Here is an 18111-nt window from a genome sequence, read left to right on the forward strand (position 1 = left end):
GCGAACCTGAGGGGTTTCTATTTTGGCACTCCATCTTTCCCACTAAATTTAGCGGACAATGGCTACGTGACACCGCCCCTGTAGTGTTATGTGTCACCAATGTCGCGACTGTCATGTGACCCCGAGGGATGTCAAATGGCATTGGTGTCAAGGTATGTGGTCACGGGACGTCAAATCATATAATCACGGAACAGCAACATAAAGTTACCGTAATATCCCGAGATCCCGCCCTCTTTTTTTTTTTGGCAGGATTTGCTAATTTTCCAAAAACGCCAAAAGATAGTCCACTTCTAGTAATTGCAGGGCCTAGTCCAATGGTGACCTCAACTGAAATGGTGTCACTTAGCCACGGCGGGAGATAAACAACATTGCCCACTGGGAAGGACAGTTGTCTTTGATTTTGTGTCGGATTTTAGGCTGCGATTGCAAGTCTCGCAGGTTACAAATCCTAAAACTAGTGTTTTTTCAACTCTTTTATTGCACACCAAAGGTTAGCTTGCTTCTTATTTTCACTCGATTGGCTTTCGATTTTAGGTGAGCTATCCGAATATTACAATGCGTGACCACGTGGCTGTTTTTTTTTTAAATTGCAGTAGGCTTGCGAGAATTCGAACTTCCGGTTAGTTCAAACAGATTTGAAAATTTTGGTTGTCCCGCTATGTTTTTAATGTATTTATAAGCCGCTCAATCCGAACGGCGTTTTCGCTTAGTTCATACTTTTCGTTCTCGCAGCCCCGTTGAGTGCGCTTCTTTCCAAGCACTGGTGCGCTGCAGAGAAGCAACAACCGCGGGGCGTGCTTCCTCGGGTGTTGCTTCTCCGCAGTGCACCGGTGCTCGGTGAGAAGCGCACTCAACGGGGCTCAAGCTGGCGCACATGAGCTCTGAAAACAAGCACCACGCAAACATTTCCATAGTAACTTGCACGGACACTGTGACGTGGCGGAATGGCATAGGTCCACGTCACAGCGTCGGCGCAAGTTGCTATGATAACTGCTGCGCGGTGCCAGTTTTCATTGCTCATGTGTTCCCTGCTTAATAGTCCACATTAGACAACCTCTTGGCCTGATGAACAAAGTTAATTTTGTTTTGAGTTGTGATCTGCTGTCTAAACAGTCCACGGTAAACAGCATTTTTGAGGGATAAATGAACTTATGCCATATATTTCACCAATGTTTTATGGTTAGCATACCTGCTTATGATCAGTAGGCCTATGAGAGGAAATCACTAAATATCTGCTTTGTGACATATGACATTTCATAATTTTATCTTGCATCATATTTACATGAATTTCTAATGTGATAATTAAAACAAAATTCGTATCCTCGCAATACCCGACGTACACCAAATACGTTTCACGGGTTTTCACCAGAGTGGAAAGGCTGAATTTCTCTAGGCACCGTCCTAGAAGTTGTCCTTGAGGTTGTCCTAGAAGTTGTTCTTGAGGTCATACGAGACATTGTCCTTGAGGTCGTCCTAGAAATTGTCCTCAAGGTTGTCCTAGGAGTCCTTCTTGAGGCTGTCTTAGAGGTCGTCCTAGAAGACGTCCTTGAGGTTGTCCTTGATGTCGTCCCTGAGGTCGTCCTAGGCGTCGTCCTTGAGGTTGTCCTAGACGTCGTCGTCTAGGCGTCACCGTTGAGGTCGTCCAAGAAGTCGTCGTTGAGGTCATGTTAGGACGTTGTCCTCTAAACGTCGTCCTAGACGTCGTAAAGATAACAGCTCTGCTGGTCCCCCATCTTCATGTGAAATGAAGGGCTCTACATTTTCGACTCGTGATTTTCTGGGCCCTCTTTGCTCGTGCAGCGTGTTTGAGGGCAACCCGACCCTGCTGGAGCCCGGCCAGGAGGTTGAGTACGCCCTGAGCCACAAGGGGCCCAAGCGCAGCGCCGAGTGCGTGCGCAAGCTGGCCTCGGGCACCCTGGGCGGCCAGGACACGGTGCGGCCGGAGCTGCTGAGCGGCACGGTGGAGCGCCCCGTGCGCTGCTTCAACCCAGACCAGGAGCAATACGCAGGCGTGGTGCGCCTGGCCACCACCGGTGAGTGGGGGCGCTGTTGTGCGGCGCCTCTTTTCCCCCTGCAGTCTCTGCGTACTGCGTGACGGTGGATCCTCTTTAATTTGGACTCTTTCATGAACCTAGGGGGAAAATGGTTTATTTTTTTCTACCTGGTTAAAGGAGCTGTGCAACAACTTCAGGGCTTTGCTTAAATAATTGTGGAAGTTGATGCCTGACACTTCTGCAGTGAACTCCAGAAAACAGATTTTGCCTGGATACCCTAGTTTTTACTTTAAAAAATGAAAAAGATCCAGGTTTTTGCCACCTCTCAACTCGTGCATCGTCTTCCGGGTCACGTGCACAGTGACGTCACTAGAGTAGGCGCGGAGTTCCGGAAAAGTTCTCTCTTTAGAGCCATCAGCGAGCAGCGAGAACTCATCCGCTCCCGACCGCGTGACCACCCGTCCTTGCCCGTCCGGCGCTGTCCCTCCCCCCTCCGGCTTCTGGCGGCTGTTCGCGGTTTTGTGGACCTAGGATAGATGGCGCCACTAAAACTCCGTATAATAAAAGTTTTGTCGATGATACCAGGGTGTTGACGCATTTATATATATGTTGGAACGACAAGATTTATAAAAAAAGTTACCTTTTATCGAGCAGGTATTCGCACAACTTGCTATCTTTCTTACAACGACCCAAGTGACGTCACGCCGCTTGTTTCTCATGGCCGCCGCTCGTGGCTGCAGGTCGGGAAATATTCCAAGTTTTGCCTCGCTATTACGCGGCGGAATTGCAACATTGCGATGAAAGGAGGTGTGTTTTCTACCATTTGTGACACAGTGAACAATATCAAAAGCAGAAAATGCCAATTCTTTCAACGTTAAAATCGTTGCACAGCTCCTTTAAGGAGAGGCAAGTCTCAATATACATGTTGGAAAACGGAAATTTTTGGTCCAATATTTACGGTACAATACAAATGTTTTTTATTTGTGGACAAAAAATGAAATTGTACTTCTGTGGGAGGACGATTATTGCGTTTGTACCCTCCTAGTCTGCGCTCAGAGTTTGCCGGGCCTCGGAGTGCACACTACTTGGGTACAAACGTTGCCATCATCATCCCACATAAATACAGTTTCGGTCTCGCCTGCAAATAAGAAAGTTTGTATTTAATATAAATATTTAAAAAAAAGTATTATATATATATATATATATATATTTTTTTTTTGACTGACATTTATTTCGAGACATGCCCCTCCGAACTAGGTACAGGGGTGGAACGGCTGCGCCATTTGCGCCATTTTGCGCCAGACGCATGTGTCTGCACCATCCTGCGCCATGTTGCAGAAACTGCGCCACAGCCAATACCTCGCGCCATTATACGCCAAATCGCAAGACGTGCGCCAAAAAACTTTTTATTTCGTCTTAGTTTCGGTTTCTATCGACTCAATTGGCAACAATGAGGGCGTTTAGCCTGATCGGCCTTGCAATCCTTTGTTGTGTTTATTCCCCCTGTCTATCCCGAGTCGGAAGCGCGCGAAAAAAAACTCGGATTCTAAGCGCTACACCACCTGCGACTGGATTGTTATTCTTCAACCATAAGCGGTAGGGCAAGTCGGCCGAGGTGAGGTCGAGTCGTTAAGCGTCAGATTGCATGAGGCTCTGCGGCCCGGGATCCGGACGTCATCCAGTCGAAAGCAAATGAGCAAAAGATTCCTTTTAGTACTTCATCCTTAGGAGTTGGAACCGCATTCTCGCAAGATAAATCGTGATTCGATAGAACTGAAACGCGGTCCGATCCGAAACCTCTCCGGCCAGCAGCTCTTACCTTGCCGGCCAGCAGCTCTACTTATCTGCTCGGCGTACTTTAACCTTGCTCCTGCTTATCGCTTCAAATACGATAACTTCGTTAATCGTAGCCTGCTGCTTCGATATCGAGTTGCGCAATAGGATAAACTCGAAATTTGTTGCCCTGCTCCTCCGTGCAACTGCATGTCCGTTGTTTACGCTCGTTACATGGTTCGCACATGTAATTACTATGTCAATCACGTGCGGGTTGTGCGATAAGTAGTGCTGGTTTGCATTTTGAGCAGCCGAAAGCCACTAAGAAAATATTAAGGACGCTATCTTCAGAAACATCAGGTACTAGCTTTTTGATTCACATTAAGGCTCACAAAGTTTCAAGTTTTCGCATCTATTACACTGTTATATCCGATCTACCTGGGTCCCTAACCACCAATGTTCATCTCTGCTCCTAAGCACAATTGAAATTGCTCCCGTGCTTGTCTAAGACACAAGCTGAAGTGCAATGCAAACTGATCTGAGCTGCTCCTAGCCTGCTCCAGAATGTAGTTTTAGCTGCTCCCAACCTGCTCTAAAACAGCTGTTTCAGCTGCTCCCGTGGCTGCTCCCAAGTACATTTCATGAGTTCCACCCCTGTAGGTAGAAAATGAAAAATTTTGTTTTCTCGGGTTCAGTGTACTTTTAAGGATGATGATTTTCCTATTAAAAATCAAATCAAAGGTCATGACGCACCACTCTGTGTGCCCTGGAGCAGGCACCGGGGTGAGGCATCGGACGGCGTTTTAACAAAACAGTTCCGGTATTATGCCTCCTACACAGAAAGATTTGAGGTTTCTGTCATAATATAATGCACAACGTGCCTAAAAGTGCAATAATAGTAACGTTCAGGATCTCCACGCAATGAACTATTTTCATTCGTCTACATTTATGGAGGGGGGTGTTGAGGATGCCCATGTATTTTTATTGTTGCGAGTTTATTAGGTAGTTTTTCCATCCTAGAACTGGTACTTTTTGTTGACTGAAGCCCAACAAAGGATATGTTATCAAAAACAAGTTTTTACAAAAAACACTTGAGTGCCCCTGGTGGGGTGAGAGTCTGAAAGTGTAAATAATGAAGTGGGTTCTCAAATTTTTGTACCTGAAGTGAGGCTGATTAGGTTTAATATAATTGTTATCAATAAATGGTAATATGCATAAAACAATAGAAGCAAACTAAAATTTGTATTTGACTTTTTTATTTTTTGTGTTATTTTTGTTTATACTGTTTTACACGAAACTACTCATTGCAGTGTTATCAAAATGAGTAGCCTGAGAGCTCTTGTGTTCCAACATGCCTGGTACAAAAAGAGAGCTTTCAAAGAAGAATGGATAAGACAAAATTCTTTTACATTCGACAAAATAAAATTACCTTCTACCATTTAGTATTTATTAAAACAATTGGAAAAAAGATAAACAATCGACTCTGGTTTCGTTCCAGCTCTAGGGATAAACGCAAAATTGCAAAACATTTGGTAGAAAGGACTACACCATTCATAAACAAGGTTCCATATGCAAAAGAGCAAACCAAAAAAAAAAAAAAAAAAATATTTATTTAATTTTTTTGTGTAATTACAATGTACTGTTGATAACAAATTAAATTTCGTGAGCCTTACTTTAGTTGTGGAATTTTCGGAACCCATAAGCTCTCGCTCCGCCTTAATTGATCAGAAATTCATTTAAATAGGGTACAAGTCAAAAGTATGATTCATTTTACAGGGCATTTTTTTTAGTCGGTTAAAAATATTTGAGAAGAGGCGATTGACAAAAACAGTAGCTGCCTGCTCAAAGCACATCATTTTCATCGCAGGTGAGTTTTTGTGGTGGATTGTACCTCGCAAAATAAAGGAGCCAACGCAGACGACACGAGCTGTCTTGAGGGTCTTAGTCGTTTGCCAATAGATGCCTTGTGCCGTTTACAGTAATTAAAAACTGATCTGCCCCTTGGCAGTCCCCAACATACCGCTAGATGGGGGAACGCGCGAGGCCCAATGCCTGTGCTCGGTTCTGCGTGCAGACGAAGGGGAGACCGCCCCAACCTACGAGTTCGGCATCACGAGCCTGGCGGACAAGCACGACCTGCTACAGAAGGGGGACGTGGTCCAGTTCCAGGTGGCCGTCACCGGGGCCGGCGTAGAGCGAGCCGTCAACATCTCGGCCGTGCGCGCTCGCGTCCAGGTCAGACTCTTCCCGCTAGGCTTCTTAACAACCTCTCCGCGCACGTTTACGAGCAACTGCACTAATACAACCGATCTGGCCACTGAGTGTGGGCCCTTAGTAAAGCTCAACATCACGGTGCCGCGTTGGCCGTGTTCCAAGATTTCCTCGATCTTGCTCTGGGGTAAAGGTTTTAAACCTTGGCGTTCGAAAACCTACCCGCATCCAACGTTTTTCAATCTGTGTTGTCACGTGACACGACTTGCCAGAGTAACTCGGATCCGAAATTACTCGTAATCGATTACCTTTTTGGAGTGATTTTGTGGTCGTTTGATTGCATTCATGAGGTAGTAATCGTAAGAGTAATCCAACTACTTACAAATATAATAAAATTACTTTTAACCGTCGCTAATTTCCCTTTTCCTTCTCAATGGTGCCCTTTGCTTTCACAACCTTCCTTCCAAGGAATTCTCGAACCAAATTTTCGACAAGGGGACTGTCTAGATAAAGTGGTGGATGTAGAAGAGTTTGTAATCCGGCGATTCTAATCCGACACTGGGCAGTAACGAGAGGCCCGTTTTCAAACCGGCAGAAAGACGTGCTGTTTCGAAAATCTGGAGTAATCGGAAAAGTAACGGTTAGTATTCCAAGTTACGTTCAATCACTTTTCCTCCCGAGTAATTTACTAATCGAATACTTTTTAACCAGGAGCAATAATTAATCTAATCGATTACTTTTATTTTTTTAGTAATGTGTACAAGACTGTTTTTATGAAATGTCTCAGCCGTACAATTTTTCTTTGGGACCCCTTAACTTTTTTCCTTCTCATATTAGTGGCAGAATGCTTTCTAGGTGTTTGGCTTTCGCACACGCTCCCTGGAGGTAGAGGAATCCCACCTCCATCACCTCTTTTCCGCAATGCACCATAAACCATCTAGTTTTCGCAAGGACCCTTTTCTTCCAAATTTTGCAACCTAATAACATTGGGAAAAATTGAACATTGAAATTTTGGTATTGAAAAAATTGAACACAAAATTGAACGTAACGAACGCGTGGCACACCGCTCCCAACTGTGACAATTTGTGCCTGCGAAATATTTCTCTAAACCCACGTTTTGCAATATTTGCAAAGCATCGACCTGTGAAAATAAAGTTGTTTGACAGTAAGTTGAAAATACGACAACATGGACAAAATGAAAAAAAAAAAATAATAAGCCCCAAAAAAACAAAATTTAAAGAATACTAAAGTATTCTGCCGGTTTAACTGCTATTTTAGTAAATCCAAACCATTCATTGATGTGTAGCTGTGGGTCCAACACTCCCCATTATGCCGCGTCGTTGTTTACAATACCTGGGAGCTTCTGCACTGTTCCACTGCTTTTAAGAGGCCGTGGGAGGAATTCACTTGCCACCGTTCGAGGCAGCAGAGGATTGAAAAGTTTGTTAGCCCCTGCTTGAAACTTGTCCTAGCATAAAAAGAGCTAAATATACTTCTAGTTGAGTGTCTCCGGGGTGCCTTTCAACGGAATTGTCGGGGGGATTCGGACATTGTACGCAGTGCGGTAGGTGTGCCGGCATAAATTTCTGTTTGGAAACTGAAGTCTCGGCGGAACCCGAAATGCCTACATCGGGACGAAATTCCCTCCTTGTGCTCGCACTAGTACATTTCCCGGGGGGTTTACGGTGGGCCCACAATAATTCAAACTCGGATATTTAAAAAAATTTCTGGTTAATTCAGACAACTTCGAAAGTTTTGGTTGTCCCACTATGTTTTCAATGTATATTTTTAGCCGCTTAATTTGAGCGGCGTTTTCGTGTAAGTCATCTTTCTGTTCTCGCGGCTCCGTTGAGTGCGCTTCTTACAGAGCATTGGCGCACCGCGGAGAAGCAACACCGTCGTCACAGCTCACTTTCGTGGGTGTTGCTTCTCCACAATGCGCCGGTGCTCGGTAAGAAGCACGTTTAACAGGGCAAATAGTCCATTTTTTTTGCTGGATGAACAAACTTAATTTTGTTTGTCCAAAACACTTCATGGTGTTTCATACATCTGCCAGTGTTTTATGTGTGGCATACCTGCTTATGATTAGTACGCCTGTGTAGAGGAAATCACCAAATATCTGCTTCATATGTGTAGCCTTTTATATAACAAATCGCAGTATTATCTCGTATCAAGAATACACCGAGAAGGCAGTAGGGTGTGGTGCTCGACCACTGCTTCTTCGGCCGTTGGATATACACACACTTTCCACCCGAAAATTGACCTTCGGACCTTGATCTCCGAAGGTTTTCAGAAAACTTGTGTGGAATAGTCGGGGAAAGCACGCAAAAGTGGGGGAGTTTGAAAACGTCGTCCCGGTGGACACGCCAATCTCGCGGACTGCCGTGGCCGGCAGGCTGAGCGGCCGACGCTCACAGCTTCTTTGCCCTCCAGGCCACCGTGGAGGCCATCAAGGGCCAGTTTGGGTTCCTGTCGCACGAGGCCGAGGAGGGCAAGAAGCTGTTCTTCCACATGTCCGAGGTGAAGGGTGGCAACTCAGCCCACCTCCAGGTCGGGGACCGTGTGGAGTTTGTGGTGGTGCACCACCAGCGCACCAAGAAGTATGCCGCCTGCAGCGTCGTCAAAGTGGGGTGAGTAGTCGCGGGTTGGATTCTTAACGCACGGCATGTTTCTAAGGCTAGGAATGAAGCCTGGCGCCTCACGAAACGGCGCAACAAAAGGGATTGTGAAATTTTGGTGGTCACTGACTTGCCCCAAAAATTGGTCCAGCACATCAACCCTTTGCATGTGTCGGGCCAAGCCCGACATCGGAGAAACGCACTTCCGGTCAGGAGTCGGGCGACGCCCGACACGCGTTCCAGAGTCCTTTTAAACATGCTCCTTCGCTCTTTGTGCTGGATTGGTGGCGCCATCTCTCGAAGAACACTTCAATCACATCACTCTAGAAAGGGTTCGAGTTTCTTCTCATGGAGGGCAAGACTACTCATAAAAAAAAAAGACATGTTCTATGTCGTATGTTTTTTCGCGCACTGGAGAAGAGCGCAAATTTCAATTCCGCTGGCACGGCGGTTATAGCCACGCTCGTTCTATGTAACTCTCTGTGATTTAATTGAAAGTGACGGCGATTTCAGTGAAGAGGGCGACTATATCCCTCCTTCAGATGATGGAGGGGCGACCTCTGACGTGAGTGAAAGTAGCGATGAATATGAAACGACTGCGCAAGACAGCGGCCGCAGGGCCGCTTCACCACAAACATTGTTCCGGAGTTTGTAGACAAAGAATCTCCTGGACTTTCCTGTCCTTACGTTCAGTGTGAGACGTTACCTTTGTTCGTCGAAATAATTTTACTTTTCCGGGGCCCATGCGTCCAGAATAGTTCCTGACCGGAACGACCATTAAGTTGGTCAGAGTATTTGACGGCGAAGGGTTAAAGGGGGCCTCCCAACAATTATCAGACTTTTGGCGAATTAAGGGGGGTCGCGGCACATAGTCACGAAAAATTGTGAAAAAGGTAATTTTTTAAAAGCCTGATATTTGGGTGCCACATACTGTAAAACCCTTTATGTTCGCGAGCCCTTAATTTTCGCGAATTTCGCGAATTGAAGAATTCGCGAAATTTAAGGGCGCGCGAAAACTTCGGTCCTTAAGATTTTCAATGGAGGCGTCTGGAATTCGCGAAATTTAGTGGTCGCGATTATGTCACCTCTGACCGATTCGCGAAAAGTAGGGGCCGCGGAAATAAAGGGTTTTACAGTACATCTGAGCACCTTATTGCAAAATCTCGCTTCATAATATAATCCCAGAATATAAAATATGCAATCATTTCTGCGCAAGAAATGCACCAAGAAACTGCCCGAAAGAGAAAATGGGCGTCGAAGCTGGTGCCCTTTGCATTCCAGCATTGCGTGGCCGATAGCCGCCATGTTGGTCTCGTTGGAAAGCTGTTTTCTTTGTTTACGTTTTGTCACCATCTAAAATGTCGTCGGCCTAGGAAAGCAGATATCGCAGTTTTCCCCGGCGAAGATACCGCGCTCCTGATTGGTTACCGAGCGCGGGCCATGGAGAGAACCACTGGTGGCCAGAGCAAGTACCTCCTCTCCAAAACTTTGTGGCCTAATCTCCCTCCTTCGCTACCGCGCACGGCGTATGCAGCTGTCGTCTGCTACCATGGCCACATTGTTTCGTATTGACTTCAGTCAACAAGCACGTTTTTCGGCGTTCGCCTGCTTGGTTTAGCTTTGCGTCTTTCCGAGGCCATCGCGATTGTTTGCAATGCCTAGCGACCCTTGTTTGAAGGGGTTTATGCAGCGTGCATACAAAAAACAGAAGCGACGCGCGTGGGACAAGAGCTCACCCGCATCGCCAGTCAGGTTGCCCACGGCGGACTCCCAGGAAGGTTTGCTTCCAGTGGCTGCATCGTTTTTCCCAGCTCCTGAACCGAACACTGACATGGACAGCACCATCGGTGGTAGTACGCTACGAGTCGACAGGCATTTTTATTTGCCGGACGAATGCATGGAACGCGCGGCGTGGGTGGACAAGTGCAAGCAGGAGTTGGCGGCAAAGTCCGGGACAGAACGAAAGTTTGAGCTTCTGAATGTCACCCGCAGAAATGAAGAGGTCGATTCCGTTACTCAGTTTATCATTGTTGACCTAAAGGTGCTGAACACATTTTTCGCGTCCACGAAATGTGGCTAGTGCGGATCGGTTGCTCCGACGCTGGAGAAATCCAAGGGACAACAGTATGGCCTGGCTGCGAAGTTGGAGTTGTCGTGTCCCCCGTGCGATTTCATTGAGTTGTCGTGTCCCGCGTGCAATTTCATTTCTTGCCTCAAGAAGAGGCAAGAATTGCGCCCTTTGAAGTGAACACGAGAGCCGTGAAAGGGCATCCAGTTTATCGGCAAGGGGTCAGCTGCCCTCACTGACTTCTGTGCAGCCTTGAACATTTCACATAGAGTCCTCCATCACAAGACCTTTCAACGCCATCCGCCAACTGTGATGAAAGCCTGTGAGCTGACAGCAGTTGCCTGTGAAGCAGTGTGTGTGGCAGTTGTGAGGGAGCTCTATGCGGACTTCCTCAACCCGGCCAACAACATTGACGTGATGTATGACGGCACCTGGAAGAAGCGGGGTTACACATCCCATATCGGTGTTGGCTGCATTGTGGAGGACTACACTGGACTTGTGATTGATCAATTCGAGACTCGTGGAGCCGAAAATTGGAGCTGCGTTCATTATGTGAGGGGAAAAAAATGTCCAAATGGGGGGTGCGTTTATTATGCGAGTAAATACGGTGTCACCGTACGTGTGTGCTTAGCAAAAGAACTTGGAGGTGAAAATTTAATATAAATTACTGTAGATCATAAATTGCAGAAATATTTTCCAGACCAGGGTCTTCCCTTAAAGGGGTACTCCACCGTTTTTTTCATTGTCTCCGATTTGCTTTAAATTTTGCTAAACTAACCAACAAACATTGCTAAAATAGTATCCCAAATATTAGGTCAAAATATTGTTTTTTTGCGAAGTTATTGAATTTACAGTTTTGGTCTTCACCATGTTTTTCAAACTGAAAGTCTCTACTGGCAACAACAACAAAGTGACGGCAGTGGAAGGCAGGGGTTAACTTTTTGGACTACAGAACTTGTTCCCAACGGATTTGAAGCAGTTTCTTGGTGTCAAATGAGTGCTTTGGAAGCTAGCTCCAGTATCCGCGCTCCAGCACGGAACAAATGATTGGCATATTCTATTTTTAGACTACTTGCTCGACTGGCAAGCCTGCCTGCCACTGACGTCGCGGCACTGAAAAGTGCGCGAATATTTGAATATTGGTTTTTGCACCATTTTCATTTGCCGATTTCACAATACCTATTATGAATTTCACGATGCTAAATAGCATACCGGAAAGGCTAAAGGCCGGGGAGTCAGAAAATATAGTTAGTTGAGATAGCTCGAAAAATCGGTGGAGTACCCCTATAACCCTGGTGGCACTCAGTGTGTCGAACGACGTTTTAGCAAACGCCAACTTTTCATCAAAACACACTTTAGCGAATGGTCGGCTGCCGCTAAGCGGCATTTACGGGTGGCCAACGTAAATTAACATTTTCGCAATGAGCTGCCGCAGACTGCCGCCGCGAAGTGGGGTAAACACAGCGTGGAGGGTGGGTTAACACGTGCCCCAGTTTATTTGCTAAAGCATTGAGTCGCTCAAATGACTGCTGTTCACTAAAACATAATTCGCTCATGTGATACGGACCCCCTTAAATTTTCGATAATTGAGCTTTTTCTATACTCCGTTTTACCTTCAGTCCGAGCGCAGCGGACGCTAGCAGCCATCCCAGCCAATCCAGTGTGGAGAGAGTGTCATGCGACCTTGAGCTCCCTGCGTCGCTCTGCCCAACCAGCAGGTCACGCGATTTTCTCCCGGCACTGGATCGACTGGGATAGCTCGTGGCGTCCACTGCGCTCGGACTGAAGGTGGAACGGAGTATGGTGCAATAGTAAAAAGAAGGGTTCAATGCTCAGGTTTTTTTCTTAATTGTTCCGCCGCATTGCGGCAGTTTCGGATTGCACACCAAACTTTACAGAGCTTGTCTGTCAGATGGTAAGCTCCTGTCCACTGAATTTAATTCTGAGAAGTGTCAAAAGAGAATCGAAATGGCCAAGCGCCGGCACTTCAATTGCCACGCAGCGTTACATCACTTCTCAGCCGTGATGTCTTGTTTTCATGTGACACCACGATTTTTTCTGTCTTCTAAACAAATTTATGCACCACATTCCATTCATTAAAGGACTTTGGAGGTGAAGGTGGCTGCCAATTTTATAAGATGTTTTTTTTTATGTTCCCATACCTGGTATGGCCCAAATGTGTGAGCCACAGTATCCTTTAATAAGATAAATATCCAAGGACGTGTAGTTCTTTGACGTCTAACTCGCATTTCATCGCGTTAACAACGAGCCCATATTCCCGCAACCGAGGAAAGAGCTGTCGTAGCTGTATTGCACGTTTTTCAGATCATTGTGAGCAATTGCAAATGCTCTAGTTAAGTCCGAAAGTCGAGAAATCCTCGTACCTGACCCGAGCTTGCTCCGTGACGCGTCTCTTTCCCAGGGAGTCGCAGCCAAGCCAACGTCCCGAGCGTCTCGTGAGCCGGCTGCGGACGCTGTCAACCGAAGACTCCGGTCCGCGCATCATCGTCGTCCGGCAACCCCGGGGCCCCGACGGCACCAACGGCTTTGCGAGCCGCAACGGGGCAGCAGCCAATCCGGCCGAAGCCAACCCCAACATGCTCGAGGAGGGGGAGGAAGAAGAAGAGGATGAGGGGGAGAAGGGCTGTGGGGAAGGGGAGGAAGAGGGCGAGGGTGTGATGGAAGCCCAGGAAGCTGCATCGAACTGCCCGGCGGCTGCTGCCGCGGTCGAAACGGAGGCTTAGAAAAAAAAAAACGAAGTTTCTCCCGGTTTTTTTTTTTCTTTCCTTGATAAAACGAAACGAATGGGAATAAGGGAAGGGGTTAAAAGCAACTGGTTCAACGTTGGGAAGTGCGGCGGGCGTTTCTTTTCTCGCCCGTGCGTGCCAGCCGTGCCGCGTTTACCTCGTGTAAATTTTTTTTTTTTTTTTTTTGTCCTAAATGAAAAGGATGTAGGAGAAGGGTGATGATGATGGTGGTGAAGAAGAAGAGTGAGAAAGCTATAAAGTGATAAAAATGCAAAAAAAAAGATTTGACAGGCCCGCTGGTTTTTTCGTTCTCTTTGTTTCGAGGATTTGTCACGTGTTCAATGATGTGTTCTTGTTCTTGTTTTTTTATCAGCGTTTTCAACTGACAGGAATTAAGAGTGGTTGTTAACGCCACACAAATATTTTTTTTCACCGGTTTTGTTGGCATCAAAAAGAGAAGCAAGAAATTGGCAAGAAATCTTGTCGATCGCAGTTAATCTGGGCTTCATCTGATTTTTTTCGGCTGCTTCGGTTTAGCCTCGTTGGGAGAACCGGGGACCGCATAGGCCAAGCCGTTTACGAGCGGACTTAAAGAATACTCTGTGATTAGAGGACAGGAAGTACTGAGTAACAGTATTAATTTTTCTGCACAGATGTCGATGCTTTAAAAAGAAAAAGAAAATTGATGTTATTCGTTTGTCTTGCATCAGCTCTCCAAACCAAAATGGCAGCCTACTGATATCTGCCTGCATTAACGGGGGAGGTTTCAAAGTCTGGGAAACCGTCGCACTTGTTTCCCGCACCTTGGATCAAAAATGTCTTTTCTCAGCTTTACACAAATGACGGCTGCCTTTTTGCAGCCTGCGTCTAACTTTTTCAGTCTCCCATAGTTCCATAGAGTTTTGTGGACTAGCGGCTCTTTCGGAAAACGGGGGTTTGATTTCGAGGTGGCCATTAGAGGAACTGCGAAAAGACCTGCGCACATTTCGGGGGCTTTCGTAACCTAAATGGGGCCACTAATGTGAGAGGTTCATTTGACACGGTTTGAAAAGGGGTTAGATGGAGTAGTTTTATAAACAATAAAATGTGGAGGAAAAGAACTTAATTGGAGTTCACTAAAATTCTGCATTTTTTTTATTTGGATCTTGGTGGAATTTGTTCATACATGGTCTTAACAGTTTCGTAAGGGAAATCTTTTTTTTGTGTGTGTGTGTGCTTGTTACGTTGTGTTAGATGGCATGCTACAAATTTGTGGACATTTCTTCCCAATGGTGGGGTATTGTTTTTTTTTTTTAGCCTTAGAATGAATAACAGTACTAGTTGTTAAGTATCCTAATGCCCTAGAGTTTTCTGTGTGATTTGTTCGAGGAAAGAGAAAAAAAAAAGTCTGCCTTTGAGATTAACTATTGCCGCCTATGTTCCATGGACAGAGTTAAATTTGCCCCTTTTGGGACCTGCACGCCACTTGGGTCGTTTTGATTACGGGACGGTGTGCGTGATAGGACATAAATGGCACTAGTTGGTTCAAAACGTCGTGCAGGCCATAGAACTTGTCACATTTTTCGTTTTGTCGATTGCGGGCAAGATAATCTTCCTGGTGCGACACAATCAAATCGCCCAATGGATGCGTGTTGCCAGTATGACCACTCTTCTGTTTGTCGGCATGCATGTGTGTGTACGTGTGAATGTGTAATGCAGATACAAAAATATACAAAAAAATGCTTGTATGTATTGCCCTTCTGTGGAGGTTTTGCATGTTATCGCCTTTAATTAACCCAGACAATTCTTTGTTCCTTTTATATATTTTTTTTTGTCTCGCAAGAGAGAAGTACAGTGAGTGGGTCGCTTAAGTGTGTAGCAGACGGCACTTGTATGAGGTTATATTGTCTACATTTCTTGGAAGCTGCTCAAGTCTTCTGGTACGATGATGCAGCAATTTCTTTTTTGTCCTGTTTTTGTTTTTTTCTAAAGTTCGCTGTGTTTTTTTGTTTTTTTTTGGATGTCGAGGTAATACACTTGAGACCCTGCCGCAATCTAGAAGTTGTAAGGGATGTGATGCGCAAATTCCATCACGTGGAGTATGGCAGATGCGCTGCGTTCGTTCCCCAACTTTGAAATGTGTCTTGTACGATTTTTTTGAGTACTGCGCAACGAGCGAAGCATTTGCTGCTGTCGCGGAAGTGATGGAACGCTGCCAGAGCACTACTACTCTAGGGTTCTGGCTCGTTTTCAAGAGTGATCGAGCGGACCTGACCGCGGAGGCGCTTGAAAATAAAGGTGAAACTGAATTACGGTGACAAAGCTCCGATGTCTCGTATCAAAAACCTACTCGCTGGATCGCCATTGGCGGGATCATTTTTGGTACTTCGAGATTGTATTTCATAAGTTGATGTTTACCAAGGAGGTTTTTTTCGTTTTTTTTTTAATTACCTGGCATGTTGGTCAAAAGCACAAAGCGGATGCTGCAGATTCCAGTTGGGATCGTGCAAGGATGGACCTCTTTGTAACGGAAGAAAATTAAAAAAGTTTCTAGCCATGCAACGAAAACCTTGCTGCTGTGAGTTCCATTTCGTCGTGGTCAGCGTTTTTGTGCTTGCGTCGTCGGGGTGCCTACAAACCTGGGATTGCCGGGGAATTTCGAGGGATCTGAAAATAAAGTTGGTTCACAAAGTGTGTGGTGGCGTGGATGGCCTCCACATTGAGTGACAGTTCTCCAAGGCGTCATTAGGCAGCACATAGAGCGGTGCAAACCAAGCCACAAAAGTGTTGTGCAAGAATGTCTGGGAAACTGAAGTAACTTCAACAGTGATGTTCCCAACCTCGTTGGATGTTCCTTCGCTTCTGGAACCCGGACAGAGAGTTGAGATTATTGAACTTTTCATGGCATATCCGACTGGTAGTTTTTGTGCTCTCCAATCCTCTGAATCGTATCTACGAGATCCAGGAATGCCTCCGAATCCGAGCTACAGGAACGGCACGCCAGCCGAATGCTCGGCAACTTCTCCGAGCGGCCCGAGCTCCAATGAATGGATGGATGGATGGATGGATGCAAACGGCTGTGCCCTTAATATCGGGCAGTAGCCTATGCCATCTAGCCTGAAAACTAAATACCAAAAGTATGACTCCTCCCTTTACCCATCTAAGCAAATTCGCTTCCCCTCTGCACTTTTGTAACTATCACCAGGCGGTGTGGGATATCGCCATTATGACCTTTGGGGACATCAGGCAAAAAAAAGTGGCAGCCACTTACAATTCCCTGTAACGCCGAATTAGAGCGCAGCTCTTGAGGAGGAGGAGGGAAGGGCACTGGGGGGGGGGTAAATTAACCGGGGGGGGGGGGTCACGTGACCCCCAATGCCGATGATGTCATCACTGACGTCACTGATGACGTCATCAATGACGATGCGGGTACCGATGACGTCATTAGTGACGTCACTGATGACTTCACCAGTGATGACGATGCAAATGTTGGTGACGTCATCAGTGACGTCGCTGATGACGTCCTCAGTGATGATGACTATGACGATGCGGATGCCGGTGACGACATCAGTGACGTCACTGATGACGTCATCAGTGATGATGACGATGCGGATGTCGGTAACGTCATCAGTGATGATGACGATGGCGATGCGGATTCCGGTGACGTCATCAGTGATGATGACGATGTGGGTGCCGGTGACGTCATCAGTGATGATGACGATGTGGATGCCGGTGACGTCAGTGATGATGACGTCATCAGTGACGATGTGGATGCCGGTGACGTCATCAGTGACGATGACGTCATCGGGGGTCACGCGACATCGGCGGGGGTCACGTGACCTAAGGGGAGTCACGTGACTTCGGGGGGTCACGTGCCCCCAAAAGGTCACGTGACCCCGGTGGGGGGCTCGCGCGGTGCATTCTGGGACATTTCCCATGATGCACCGCGCGGTCACGTGACCTCGGGGGGGTCACGTGCCCCCCCCACGAGGTCACGTGACCCCGGTGGGGGGCACGCGCGGTGCATTATGGGACATTTCCCATGATGCACCGCGCGGTTACGCCGACGGCGACGCCGCTCAAGCCGGAAACGGGCCCCTAAGAGCTGCGCTCTAAAACTAAAAACATCGCTCCTCGCCTCTTCCCCCTGGCAAGGGAGTTGCTAATTTTCCTCCGGTCAAACCTAGTCGGCGTTAATCCAGCACCAGGCCCACTGGGAGACAGGGTTGAGACTTTGGGCCGGAGCCATGCAGGAGGGGGAGGCAGTCGCTACTTTCCTCTGTCCTGCCTGTACCCAGCTATGTTAGATGCCCTATATAATTTCCACCCGTCTTCTAGTCTCTTCGTTATTAAAATGCACTTATCATACTCGCCAAATGTCGGACTTGAATAATCGAAGCGAGGACGGACTTGCGACAGCTATTTTGCCTTGCACCTGACGTCATCCCGTCAGATCTCCCGCGACGACAAGAGAAGAAAGAGGACTCTTCTCACCGGGATTCTCCTTTGCGTGTCTCAGACTTCCCCAGAATTTGCTATCCTCCCTCTAGAAGATAACCCGTCACTTAAAATTGGTACAAAAGCAGCTTTCCCCTCTCCGACTGTGGGACAAAATGGATCATGTGATGTGACGTGGCTTCCAGCTATTCTAATGCCGGTAGAGATACAGCATTCACCATTCATTTGTTTTCAAAGCACCCACAGGCATAGGCGTAGACTTC

The 18111-nt window shown here is 46.7% G+C and overlaps 1 protein-coding gene across 1 annotated transcript in view; it reads left to right on the forward strand.

Moving 5' to 3' along the window:
* Positions 1 to 15958, forward strand: part of LOC8034392 (cold shock domain-containing protein E1) — a 39200-nt gene extending 23242 nt beyond the window's left edge. The window contains exons 12-15 of the mRNA XM_029981684.2: positions 1801 to 2033; positions 5842 to 6002; positions 8412 to 8608; positions 13087 to 15958. Of these exons, the coding sequence (XP_029837544.2) occupies positions 1801 to 2033; positions 5842 to 6002; positions 8412 to 8608; positions 13087 to 13408 (913 nt within the window). The 3' untranslated portion in view covers positions 13409 to 15958. The remainder of the gene's footprint in view (positions 1 to 1800; positions 2034 to 5841; positions 6003 to 8411; positions 8609 to 13086) is intronic.
* The last annotated feature ends 2153 nt before the right edge of the window (positions 15959 to 18111 follow it).

Source organism: Ixodes scapularis, unplaced genomic scaffold (genome assembly GCF_016920785.2).
Source record: "Ixodes scapularis isolate PalLabHiFi unplaced genomic scaffold, ASM1692078v2 PGA_scaffold4__175_contigs__length_147842914, whole genome shotgun sequence".
NCBI lineage: Eukaryota > Metazoa > Arthropoda > Arachnida > Ixodida > Ixodidae > Ixodes > Ixodes scapularis.